This window comes from Heptranchias perlo, chromosome 23 (genome assembly GCF_035084215.1).
Source record: "Heptranchias perlo isolate sHepPer1 chromosome 23, sHepPer1.hap1, whole genome shotgun sequence".
In the NCBI taxonomy this organism is placed as follows: Eukaryota; Metazoa; Chordata; class Chondrichthyes; order Hexanchiformes; family Hexanchidae; genus Heptranchias; species Heptranchias perlo.
Window position 1 is genome coordinate 4,470,649 of NC_090347.1, and position 13,699 is coordinate 4,484,347.

General features: G+C 44.8%; 1 protein-coding gene across 2 annotated transcripts in view; it reads left to right on the plus strand.

The window, feature by feature from the left end:
• The window catches only part of atad5a (ATPase family AAA domain containing 5a), a 57,129-nt gene that overhangs the window by 16,566 nt on the left and 26,864 nt on the right, over positions 1 to 13,699 (plus strand). For both annotated transcript variants that reach the window (XM_068003851.1, XM_068003852.1), the window contains exons 9-12: positions 2,701 to 2,858; positions 5,659 to 5,809; positions 9,213 to 9,641; positions 11,917 to 12,013. In XM_068003851.1, the coding sequence (XP_067859952.1) occupies positions 2,701 to 2,858; positions 5,659 to 5,809; positions 9,213 to 9,641; positions 11,917 to 12,013 (835 nt within the window). The remainder of the gene's footprint in view (positions 1 to 2,700; positions 2,859 to 5,658; positions 5,810 to 9,212; positions 9,642 to 11,916; positions 12,014 to 13,699) is intronic.

Sequence of the window (13,699 nt, forward strand, 5' to 3'; positions counted from 1 at the left end):
CTGCAACCTACACATAGCATCAACCAACCTACTCCCCACCGCCCCAAACTCCAGGAATGTAATCTCCAGGGAGAAAAAAACATCGACCAGTTTAAAATTCTCATCTACGTGTTTAAATTGTTCTGTGGTCTCCCTGGTCCCTATCTCTATAACCTCCTTCAGCACCCGCCCCCCCCCCAGAACTCTCTGTTCCTCCAACTTTGGACTCTTGTGCGTGTCTCCCTCTCTCCGCCCCACCATTGGTGGCAGTGCCTTCAGCTGCCTAGGCTCCACACTCTGGAATTCCCTCTCCTTTAAAACTCACCTATTTGACCAAGCTTTTGGCCAACGGTGCTCGCAACTCCATAGATTTATACCAACTCACTAACTTACCGCCGCCTTTACAGCGGCACTTCCTCTAATAGGAGGCGGAGAAGAGTCCAGCGTTAGCTCCAGCGAAGCTAGGACCCATGGGCGAACCGAGAGGATTGATCTCTCCCCTAGACCAGTCAGATTGCAGCATCCTTGAAAAGCCGTGAAGTCAAGACAAGCTGCCATGTAAAAACCAGGAAATGAAAGCTGCAACAATAAAATAATTTGTAAAAACAGATATAGATAGCAGGAAAGAAAAAGGGTAAGAAATAATCAAATTAAATAAAAGAGACATTGAAAAGTTTTTTAAAAATATTTAATTACTAAAAGAATGTTAATGCCCAAAAACTCTTAAAATAAGGAGTAATGAGACTCCATATTTTTAAAAGTTAATTTTTAATTGTTAGGCAGTCTTACCATGCTGTTAAAAAACTTAGTTTAGACCTGGTATTTTTAAGCACATTTGTTTTGTGGCAATATTAGTTACTTTCCACCTGGGCAGAAGAGCAAGTTGGCGCTAGTCCATTGATTCTGTTGATTGCAGCCAGCAATATCCCTTTTTAAGATGAAGCTGACAGGGAGAGCAAGTTCTGGATTTCTGCGTTTGTCTCTGCATGTGCAAACGCCAGAACTTGCTCCTCAATTTAGCCACTAAAAGTGGTGAGTGCTGTTGAGTTCACCGTTCCTTTTTAAGCAGTTTCCGGCCCATTATCTTTTTATGTCCATTTTTGTCTGATTGCGCCTCTGTGAAGCACCTTGGGACATTTTTCTATGTTTAAGGTGCTATACAAATGCAAGTGCATTTACGTTTAAGGTGCTATATAAATGCAAGTTGTTGTATGATAGCATAACCCAGGATGTAACAATAGCATTCCCTTGCAATCTGGGTCAGATATTCATGTCTTTCATGTGTAACTCTTAACTCAACCTGCCTTCAGAGAGATTGAACAATAGTTGAGGTGAAGTTTTGTTCAAATTGAAAGCTGCTTTAGTCCATAGTAAGGTGAAACATACAGAGAAATAGTTATGATCCATCGCTCAGGTCAAAGGGTACAACTTATATTTGCCTGAGAATGAAGAAGTCGCAGCACTATCCCCATTTTGTCTTACTTAACTTAAACAAGAGCTTCTTTAGCTAATCCTCCAACATTCAAACCTACACCTCACCAAATACTCAATTTTTCCTTTAACAAAAGACGCACTGCCCTTGTGGCCTTGCTGTTTCAAAATGCTCCCCGGGTGGGAAGTTGTTGTAGGTTTGCTCCTGGCCCTTTCGGGAGCATGTGCTGGCCAGTAGACCTGCCAATCAAACCTGTCTGGATGCAGGTCCATCTTAAACTAGCTGCATGCAAAACTCAAAAGGATGAAGCATTTGAATCTCTGCAGTGTGGGTGTATGCTGGAGAGTACTTTTAATGGGCCTCCCTTGTTTGAAGCCATCTAGCTGAATGCTTCACCTCGCTTCTGGTTCACATTCCAGCATGGAGCTGTCCTGAGAAGCCAACCCTTTTACAGCAAGCTTCAACTGAGTAGCACATTTTAAAAATAACTCTTACCTAAATCCTTGCTGTAGAAAAATGGTCAAGATATCCAGAAACATGACAACATCCTTCAACTTACCACGAGCAGCACTGCAGGAAAAGCAGCACTAAGGGTACGGTAGCATAGTGGTTATGTTATTGGACTAATAATCCAGAGTCATGCGTTCAAATCCAGTTCAGCTGGGGAATTTAAATTCAATTAATTTTTAAAAAATGTTTTAAAAAAACTAGAATCGGTAATGATTGTCATAAAAACCCATTTGGTTCACTAGTGTCCTTTAGGGAAGGAAACCTGCCGTCCTTACCCGGTCTGGCCTATGTGACTCCAGACCCACAGCAATGTGGTTGATTCTTAATTGCCCTCTGAAATGGCCTAGCAAGCCACTCAGTTGTAGAAGGCAGCTCACCACCTTCTCAAGGGCAATTAGGGATGGGCAATAAATGCTTTCAAAGATCCGATCTTCTGCATAATTTCTGCACGTACTGAAAACTGCCCAGTAGTTGCAAATCGGCAAAGACACATTTGGGTTGATGTTTTCATGTCGTGCACTGACTCAGATCAGCGTGCTTAGTTGGTTGATATGGTGAGCGGAGGATTGGACAACTCGAAAGTATCAAACCAATGTTCGTTTTACTTGTACTATAACATGCCCCTAGTATAACCTATTTCCAGTACTCTTGCTTCCTCTCCCCAGAGTCTCGCCATGTAATGCAGTGCCTTGGGAAATCATGAGATCACATCACCATTTCATAAATTAATTCCAGCTAATTGTTGTAAATGAACACTATTTTTTGTTTTTATTGTCCAGTTTCATTGCTGTGGAACCTGGCTTGGCCTAGCTGTGCTATTCTGAATCAGCTCCGGGAGGTGAGTGGGGGAATAGAAGGAATTCTGAAACTCTCCCTTTCTCTTGGCGATTTCTCTGAAGTGAAATGCACAAGCACTACCATTGCATCTTGGACTGGGGTAAGTGTGTCTTGCGGTGTCTTTATAATTTTAATTTGTTTTATCGATGTTTATATACTGTTGAGTTGAGTTCATGTTTGTAATGTTTCACACATCTCTGTGGGGGGGGCAAGTGCTTTCCCACAGGGATGGAGGAAAGATTGGAGGATGAGCTAACAGACCACGCTGGTTCAGAACAATACTAGCAGAGGCCCAGGTGCAGGTTACTTTTTTTTAGTTGTCAGCTGTGGCTCAATGGCAGCACTCCTGCCTCTGTTTCATGCTCCAGGTCCTGAGTACATAATCTCAACTGACACTCCAGTGCCGTACTAAGGGAGTGCTGCACTGTTGGAGGTGCTGTTTTTTTGGATGAGACATTAAAACGAGATCCCGTCTGCCCTCTCAGATGGACATAAAAGATCCCACAGCACTATCCGAAGAAGAGCAGTCGAGTTCTCCTGGTGTCCTGGGCAATATTTATACCTCAACCAACATCACCAAAAACAATACCTGGTTATTTATTCCTGCTGGGGTTTTTCCACAATTCAAGGGGACCATAGAATTAAAATTTCACATATCCGCCATTACACTTAGCTGAACCGTATTAGGGGCAGAACCTTGCACTGTGACTGGGTGGAAATTCCACATATCTGCGACTAAGGGCTCGATTTTCGGACGTCTGAGCAGGCGGGTTCGTGGCGGGGGGGGGGGGGGCTCCGAAAATCGTGGATTCCCGGGGCGGGTCAAACCCGCCCACTTCCAGGTTCCCAAGTCCCATGCGGGACTCCTGCCGGCAATTAAAGCTGGCGGGATCCCACTTTAACCAATTAATTAGATAGTTAAGGTTGTTTGCAGACCTGATTTGTAGGATATTTTAGGAGGGGTGGGATTTTCAACTCGACTGAGACTGTTTCCTGTACTGGGGGAAACACTCCCAGTTGAAATGGACATGTTGCAGCCACCAGCTTGTGGCAGCTGCAAAGTTCCATTTGACAGGTGGGGGAGGGGGAGACCCTCACTCATTGCAGGAGGTCACTCTGTCACTTTGGACAAAGTTTGGCCTGTACCACCCTCCTCCTAACAATAAAATTCACAAACTTGCAACCTCAACCCTGGTGTGCAGACACATTTACCTACCTTGCAGACCCCCTCAAACGTACATCTTCCGGATGGGGGCCGCCATAGCTGCAGTCATGACTTCTTCGGAGGACGAACAGCATCACCGGCCACGCCATCCACCTCTGACACATGGAGCTCCACAACACAGTGCTGTGACACATCCACCTGCACAGCAGGAGGGAGGGTAACCACAGAGAGAGATGCGTCGCAGAAGGCAATACCCTCGCCACAGGGTCTACAGACTGAGGCTCAGCTTCCTGGCCTTCTCTGAGCAGCAGTGCACACACTGAGGCTCAGAGTGACTCGACATGTCGTCGTGGACATCTGCAGCCTCCTTCATGCCGAGCTGCTCCCGGCTGGCCCGAGCACCATCTTCTTACCTGTCACTGTCAAAGTCACCACTGCCCTCAACAACTTCTCCTCCGCATCCTTCCAGGGTGCCACCGGGGACATTGCTGACATCTCTGTCATCTGCACAAAAGAGCCCTGCAAATACACCTACACCCACTCTGCAGTGACACAATGGGTGGCATCAGGTGTGGGTCTTCAGGTGATCCTCAGGAAAGGGCATTATTGCACAAACCAGACAAGATTTGCAAAGACGTGGCAGTAGTGGTGACAATATAATATGTAATGTGAGTTGATCAGAAATCAAATATAAGTAAAAACTATGACAAACCCTCAAACACCCTTGTGCATCCCCTTCATGCTCACGACACGTTTGCCTTACGCTTCCTACTGCACATATGTGATGCATGCCCTGTGGCTGCAGCACAGGTAGCGGCAGGTTGGGTGAGGCTGACCGTGAAAGAGATGCATGAGAGGGTGAGTATGAGACGGAGCCATGAGATTGTATGAGGATTGGGTTGAGTGGTAGTGGCGGGATGAGTACTGGCAAGGTGAGTAAGTGCAGGTAAGATGAGGATGAGCTTTGAGTCAGTGTGAGGAATGATGTGATAGAGTAGTGTTGGCAGTGCAGAAGGAGATGTGGGGTGGGGGCGGTGATGTGGCAGATGGAGTGTAGGGGAATGAGTAAGTGTACTCACTTCAGCTGACCTACTTAGGTGATTGAAGCGCCTCCTGCACTGTATGCAGGTGCGTGATATGTTGGTGGTGCTGGTGACCTCCTCTGCCACCTCGAGCCAGGCCTTCGTGGTGGCAGAGGCAGGCCATTTCCTCCTGCCCGCCGGGGAGAAGATCTCTGTCCTCCTCCTCCTCCTCACCCCATCCAGTAGGACCTGGAGTGAAGCATCATTAAACCTGGGAGCAGCCTTCCCCCTGGGCTGCTCCATGCTGTAATTTTGGCTCCTTTCTGCAGCATCAGTCAGTGGAGGACTGCCCCTTTAAATAGGGCTCCTCCAGCTGACAGCCTATGATGCGGCTGCGCAGTCCGCCTGCTGCGCAGCTTTCCAGTGCGAAACCCGGAAGCCAAGGTAAGTAGCTTCAATTAGGCTGCGATCGGGTGCGGAGCACCCCGAATTCACTGGGCACGTTACCCACGCGCCCAGTCGACCCCCTGCTGCCAACCCGCCTCCCTCCTGAAATCGAGCCCTAAGTTTCGCTGAAGTCCGACTTTGCTTCTGGGGCTATTTATTAGGAAGGAAGTGTACATAGAATTTGTGGGAAATTGGTTCCTTTGTTAATTTGCCTTTCATTGTACGAGAGATTACATGAATTTAAAGTCTGTAATTTTACGCTGCAGTTATCTAACTGGAGGACAGAATTCTCACAGGACATACAGAAGTGCTTACTTGAAGAAATCAGGTCGTCCAATCCAGAGTTTCCAGTACGGAGAATTTTCAAACCATTACTTCAGAAACGAAATGAGCACCTTGCAGAGACTCTCAAAGCAGGTCAGTGATACCAGATCTTTTGATGGTGTTCATCCGCAGCTATGTTTAAATTCAATTAACAAGGAAGAATGGCATGGTATCTTGGGGTTGCATTTTTGGGGATTTTAACGTCAGATAGTCTACTTGGGTTCAGCATCATCAATGATTCCCCTAAGTGAACCACAAGTGCCTTACAGATTGTAGTGCGCCTTTACCTATCCAATATCTAGGCAAACAACAGCAAGGCTTGGGGTCGAACGGCGATCTCTTGCCGCTGTACTCTGGTTTACTGGATCACGCCACATCTGTCACATGATTCTCCTCGCCTGTGACCGAAGCTTAGGCTGCAAGCCAGAAGATCATTTATTTATCGTAGAACAGCTAAATGAACAGTATTAAGAATAATCCCTATATTTACACTGATTTACAAACTTTGCTCTCCTGCTTAATATATCAGAACGACAAAGATTCTTCTCCAAAGCTAGCTCAATGTTAAATTGAACCTTTAAATGGGTTCAAGAGAAGGCAACAATGCACAAGATTTCCACCAATTCACTCAAATTCCCAGCCTGACATCTTTCTAATGTATTGCAAGTTATTTTAGTGAGTTTGTTCTGAAAACCTCGGGTGAATCACAGAAGGGCTTGCTGTCCATTCTCTGTACTCGGCCACAGCAGTATATCTCAGTCAACCTGTTATTATGTGTGTTTGAGGAGTGCTGGGTTAGCAGCCTTATGTGGGATGCATGTTGTAGTTATTTCATAGAATGGCTACAGCACAGAAGGAGGCCATTTGGCCCATCGAGCCCATGCTGGCTCTTTGTAAGAGCAGTCCAGTTAGTCCCATTCCCGTGCTTTTTTTCCCGGTAGCGCTGCAAATTTTTTCCCTTCAAGTATTTATCCAAGTCCTTTTTGAAAGCCACGATTGAATCTACTTCCACCACCCTTTCAGGCAGTACATTCCAGATCATAACCACTCGCTGCGTAAAAAAGTTTTTTTCTCCTGTGCCTTTGGTTCTTTTGCCAATCACCTAAAATCTGTGTCCTCTGGTTCTCGACCCTTCCACCAATGGGAACAGTTTCTCTTTCTTCACTTTATCTAAACCCTTCATGATTTTGAACATTTCTGTCAAATCTCCTCTTAACCCTCTCTGCTCTAAGGAGAACAACCCCAGTTTATCCACTTAACTGAAATCCCTCATCCCTGGAACCATTCTAGTAAATCTTTTCTGCACCCTCTCTTAAGGCCTTCACATCCTTCCTAAAGTGCGGTGCCCAGAATTGGACACAACACTCCAGCTGTGGCCGAACTAACGTTTTATAAAGGTTCAACATAACCTCCTTGTTTTTGTACTCTATGCCTCTATTAATAAAGCCCAGGATCCCATATGCTTTTCTAACCGCTTTCTCAACCTGCCCTGCCACCTTCAAAGATTTGTACACATATACCCCCAGATCTTTCTGTTCCTGCACCCACTTTAGAATTGTACCATTTAGTTTATGTTGCCTCTCCTCATTCTTCCTGCCAAAATGTATCACTTTATACTCCTCAGCATTAAAGTTCATCCGCCATTTGTCCGCCTATTCCACCAGCCTGTCTGTGTCCTCTTGAAGTCTATTACTATCTTCCTCACTGTTTATTACACTTGCAAGTTTTGTGTCATCTGCAAATTTTGAAATTGTGCCCTGTACACCCAAGTCTAAGTCATTTAATATATATCAAAAAAAGCATTGGTCCCAGTACGGGCCCCTGGGGAACACCACTGTACACCTCCCTCCAGTTTGAAAAACAACCGTTCACCACTATTCTCTGTTACCTGTCACTTAGCCAATTTCGTATCCGTGCTGCCACTGCCCCTTTTATTCCATGGGCTTCAATTTTACTGACAAGCCTATTATGTGGCACGTTATCAAACGCCTTTTGAAAGTCCATATACACCACATCAACCGCATTGCCCTCATCAACCCTCTCTGTTACCTCATCAAAAAACTCAACCAAATTAGTTAAACAACATATGCCTTTAACATAGCTGTGCTGCCTTTCCTTTATTAATCCACACTTGTCCAAGTGACTGTTAATTTTATCCTGGATTATCATTTCTGAAAGCTTCCCCACTGGCCTATAGTTGCTGGGTTTATCCTTACACCCTTTTTTGAACAAGGGTGTAACATTTGCAATTCTCCAGTCCTCTGGCACTACCCCTGTATCTAAGGAGGATTGGAAGATTATGGCCAGCACCTCTGCAATTTCCACCCTTACTTCCCTCAGCAACCTAGGGTGCATCCCATCCGGACCAGGTGACTTATCTACTTTAAGTACAGCCAGCCTTTCTACTACCTCTTTATCAATTTTTAGCCCATCCAGTATCTCAGTTACCTCTTCTTTTACTGTGACTTTGACAGCATCTTCTTCCTTGGTAAAGACAGATGCAGAGTACTCATTTAGTACCTCAGCCATTCCCTCTGCCTCTATGCGTAGATCTCCTTTTTGGCCCCTAATTGACCCCATTCCTCCTCTTACTACCCGTTTACTGTTGATATGCCTATAGAAGACTTTTGGATTCCTTTTTAAATTAGCTTCCCGTCTATTCTCATACTCTTTCTTTTCCCCTCTTATTTCCTTTTACACTTCTCGGTACATTCTATACTCAGCCTGGTTCTCACTTGTATTATCAACCTGACATCTGTCACACGCCCCTTTTTCTGCTTCATCTTGTTCTCTATCTCTTTTGTCATCCAGGGAGCTCTGGCTTTGGTTGCCCTACCTTTCCCCCTCATGGGAATGTATAGAATCATAGCAAATTTACGGCACAGAAGGAGGCCATTCGGCCCATCGTGTCCACGCCGGCTGAGAAACGAGCCACCCAGCCTAATCCCACTTTCCCACATTTGGTCCAAAGCCCTGCAGGTCACGGCTCTTCAGGTGCACATCCAGGTATTTTTTTAATGAGTTGAGGGTTTCTGCCTCTACCACCCTCTCAGGCAGTGAATTCCAGACCCCCACCGCCCTCTGGGTGAAAGAATTTGTCCTCATTTCTGCTCTAATCCTTCTACCAATCACTTTAAATCTATGCCCCCTGGTTATTCACCCCTCCACTAAGGGAAATAGGTCCTTCCTATCCACTCTAGGCCCCTCATAATTTTATACACCTCAATCAAATCACCCCTCAGCCTCCTCTGTTCCAAGGAAAACAACCCTAGCCTATCCAATCTGTCATCATAGCTAAAATTCTCCAGTCCTGGCAACATCCTCGTAAATCTCCTCTCTAGGGCAATTACGTCCTTCCTGTAATGTGGTGACCAGAACTGTGCGCAGTACTCAAGCTGTGGCCTAACTAATGTTTTATACATGTATCTAGACTGTACCCGAACCATCTCCCCTTTACGCTGCTCTGCAAACTTTGTTGTTTTTTTTTAAATCGTAGGATCCTCTAATAAATCGGACAGTTCTGTAATAGAGCTTGATACAGAGCCCCGACAAGTGTTAACTCTGTGCAGCTGTCCACAACGGTCTTTGAGCAAAACGAAGAGGAAGAAGGAAAGACACGAACTGAAACAAAAAAGGAGGAAAGTACTTGACGGTGAACAGGACTTGGTTATTATCATCGATGGGGAAGAATGCACTCGGGAGTTGTCCTCGGAGTCCGAGGAGCTCACTGAGAGGAAGGGTCGAGGCGTCCAAAAACAGACCCTCGTGGCTCCTACCAAAAATCGACTTCGTCAATCTGTTAAGAAAAAGCAGCAGGAGTTGGAATGTAAAACCAGAGCAGCAGAAATGCAGAATGTGACCGCTCCATCACGGCTTTCTGAATTAACTGACCAACCAAAGAAGGAGGAAACTGCTGCTTTTGATGGTAATTGCATTTTCATTACTGAGTAGTCGTTCGATATTTAGTCAAATCTATGTGTTTGGTCTGTGCAAAGGAATAGGAGTGAGGCCATTCAGCCCCTCAAGCCTGCTCTGCCATTCAATCAGATCATGGCTGATCTGTACCTCGACTCCATTTACCCGCCTTAGCTCCATATCCCTCGATAACCTTACCTAACAAAAATAAAATAAAACCTGTTAGCAAATCAGCTCAGAAGGACTAATTGTCTTCATTCAAAGCTTTAAAGATGAATTCTGAAAAGGGTGGGGCAGAACAAAATATGTATTTAATATTTGCATGATAATTCGCTGGGTACTGATTCGAGATAAACCTGTAATGTTTTCCCAGTCGATAATTCTCTTGAGCAAACATCTTTGCCGCTGCAAGTGGCATTTCGTGTCCATGTTTCCAACCCATAAACAAAGTGAATAAAAATATGTGTACGCACAATGTAAGCAATGTACACATTTTAGTATTTGTGCTGTGACCCTAGGGCCACTTGCAGCTCACTTTCTCTCTCATCTGCTGATCCAGGAGTCTTTGGGCCTCTGTTTAACCTCCGACCACAGAGAATGAGAAAGTAAGATCTTTGACAAAAAGTCAGAGTGTACTGTAACTAGTGGATACCTGGCACTTCACTCTTAGCGTGATGCCCTCTCTGTCCCTTAATTTGATCGGAGGCACGTAACCCATTATTCTATGTCCAATTACTGGGGAGAGTTAATATTGCAAGCAACTGAAATGGTTTTAATGAGGGAATATAGCTTTAAATATAACGAGTAATAAAGTTGCAGTATTCTCTGATCTAACGTTCACTGCTGTAATTTTGTGTTCTTGGCCGGGGGGGGGGGGAGCCATTAGCAATGTTTCTATGCATAACGTTTAAATGAGGTTACACTACCTCATCTGCATATAACAGGATTTCACACTAGTTTTATATAGTATATTAGCATGACTGTAATGATGTGTACCGGATATTGCTGAGTGAATTGAGCGATTATTTTCATTTCACATGTGCACACACTTAGAGGGCATGTACTTTCGCTGGGTTTCTGTTTCACTTCCTAGTGCCCCACTAGTACCTTCTCCAAAGGTCGCATAGGCCGAGACCAGGGGCGTCCAAACTACAACTTGTGACTGCAGCCCACATTCCCTAGCAGTCCTGCAAAGTTCTATTTGCTTATGTTTCTTGTTCGTTGGCTTGTCCTTCTTGAGATTTGGAAAGGGCTGTTGGCGCTGCTGCCTCATTGGTGCACAAGTCCAAGATCTGTTGGTATGCGCAGCTTGGGATAGCTGCAACTCAGTGGGAACGTGGAGTTAATCTTTAGATATGTGGCCACTGCAGTTCCATGCTACGCACCACAAAGACACAAAGCGTGGTCACTTCTGACCTAGACAGTGAGTGACGGCAGGTAATTCGCCTTAGGAGCTACTCTCATCTGAGCCCGATTCTGCTCTTCCCCTGATGTCCACGCGTGAGCACTAATGACAGATCACTGGGTACTGATAATCCGAGCTGGGATCTGGCCTGGGAGGATGGGGCTAATTATTGCACCCCTACTGCTAACCCGGCAGAGTGGAAATTGAACCTGGCACTTGGTACTCTGTGTGCTTTAGGACCACATGTGCAGTTACCCGCTGAGCCATCCAAGGGTATTTTATTATTTTGGGAGGAGGGAGAAGGGGGTAATGTTCTCCCTCTTTATTTTAGACCCAGACCTCTGCCAGTCCTGCTCTTCAACTGGTTGCTAAGAGATGCAAGAAACTGATCGAGGATGATTCGGCTTTCCAGTTTTTCTGTTGAACAGCTTTTCTCGAGTGCAGCTGGAATCGCGAGCTCACTGTATGAGAGACCCACACTCAAAATATGTTGCATAACAACAACAACAACTTGCATTTATACATCGCCTGTAACGTAGCAAAGTGTCCCAAGGCACTTTACAGGAGCATAAACAGACAGAAATTGACACCAAGCCAAAGAAGGAGCCGTTAGGACAGGTGACCAAACACTTGGTCAAAGAGGTAGGTTTTAAGGAGTGATTTAAAGGAGGAGGGAGGGAATTCCAGAGCTTAGGGTCCAGACGGCTGAAGGCACAGCCACCAATATGCTGATCTGTAGGGGCTAACTTTTACCCCTTCTTTTCTCCAACTGATAATATCTCTGTCTCATTTCTGATCCAAACACTTTTTTTGCCTATCGTTAAATAGCTTTGGTGTTTTTTTTCTTTAGATTAAATTCTAATTGAACTTTCCTTTTCAGATCTGGTCAAGGAAGATCTACTCTGGACAGAGAAATACCAGCCACAGCACTCCAATGAACTTGTGGGAAATCGCAGTGCTGTCAAGAAATTGCACAGGTAATGTCCTCCTTGCAAGTGACGGGTATTTACTGAGCTGTCTGAAAATGGCTTCCCTTACTGCCCCTAAAGTAGAAGTTCCCAGACCTTCCTCAGAAAGTAGTAACTGGAATAGGTCATCAGATTGGAGTGATTCCGAAAGCTAGTTGTGGAATGATGCATTTGGGTGTGGGGAGTCAGAATACATTCAGTACCTATTAATACTGGTTCAGATTGACCTTCTTGATAGCAGGGGAGTGTGAGATATAGGATAGAGGGCTGAAAATTGGTGCTGATCCCATCCAGTATGGTGTATGTTATTCAGCAGCACTGACCTGACCAGATTGGACATCAAAAATTACCTCTATGATTGTGAATGCTTGGAACACCAATAGAATTATAACTGTCGATAACTGTTTAATACAGATTATAGATAGGCTACGTGAGTGGGCAAAAGTTTGGCAGATGGAGTATAATGTGGTGAATGTGAACTTGTCCACTTTGGCAGGAGGAATAGAAAAGCAGTATATTTAAATGGAGAGAGATTGCAGAACTCTGAGGTACAGAGGGATCTGGGTGTCCTAGTACATGAATCATAAAAATTTAGTATGCAGGAACAGCAAGTGATTAGGAAGGCAAATGGAATGTTGTCATTTATTGCAAGGGGAATGGAATTTAAAAGTAGAGATGTTTTGCTACAGTTGTACAGGGCATTGGTGAGACCACATCTAGAATACAGTGTGCAGTTTTGGTTTCCTCATTTAAGAAAGGACATAATTGCTTTGGAGGCGGTTCAGAGAAGGTTCACTCGACTGATTCCTGGGATGAGGGGGTTATCTTATGAGGAAAAGTTGGGCCTGTATATACTGGAGTTTAGAAGAATGAGAGGTGATCTTATTGAAACATATAAGGTCCTGAGGGAACTAGAAGGGGTAGATGCTGAGGGGATGTTTCCCCTTGTGGGGGAGACTAGAACTAGAGGCCACAGTTTAAAAATAAGGGGTCTCTCATTTAAGACGGAGATGAGGAGAAATTTTTTCTCTGAGGATCGTGAGTCTGTGGAACTCCCTTCCCCAGAGAGCGGTGGAGGCAGGGTCATTGAATATTTTTAAGGCTGAGTTAGATAGATTCCTGATTAACAAGGGAGTCAAAGGTTACAGTAGGTAGATGGGATAGTAGGGTTGAGGTCACAATCAGATCAGCCATGATCTTATCAAACGGCAGAGCAGGATCGAGGGGCCGAATGGCCTACTCCTGCTCTTAATTCGTGTGTTCGTATGGTATATTCCCATTTCTAATGTCTACAGTGAATTTATATATAAAGCAGTATTTGTACACTTGACATTGAAAATTCTTCTCTCTTCTCCCTCATTCCCATCTCTAAATATATAAAAACTTAGAAGCTAATTAGTAAGCTGTCAAAACAAAACTTCAGGATCAAGCCCGTATCCAACTTTTATCTGCTACAGAATAGCACTAGTTGTAGGTCCATTTGTGTCTCCTGGGAGTTGCATTAATGTTCCACAAAATTGTTTCACTTTGGAATCTTAGAGAGTGTCAAACTGGGGAGCGTGGAATTCAGTCTCTGGATTGGATACATATCTGCTACTTCATTTTTTTTTGCCCAAATTTTCTTTATTTTCCCTTTCCCTTCTCTCGTAAAGCACGGAGTTGCTCTGAGGTTCAATTCCACTGAGGCCCATAACC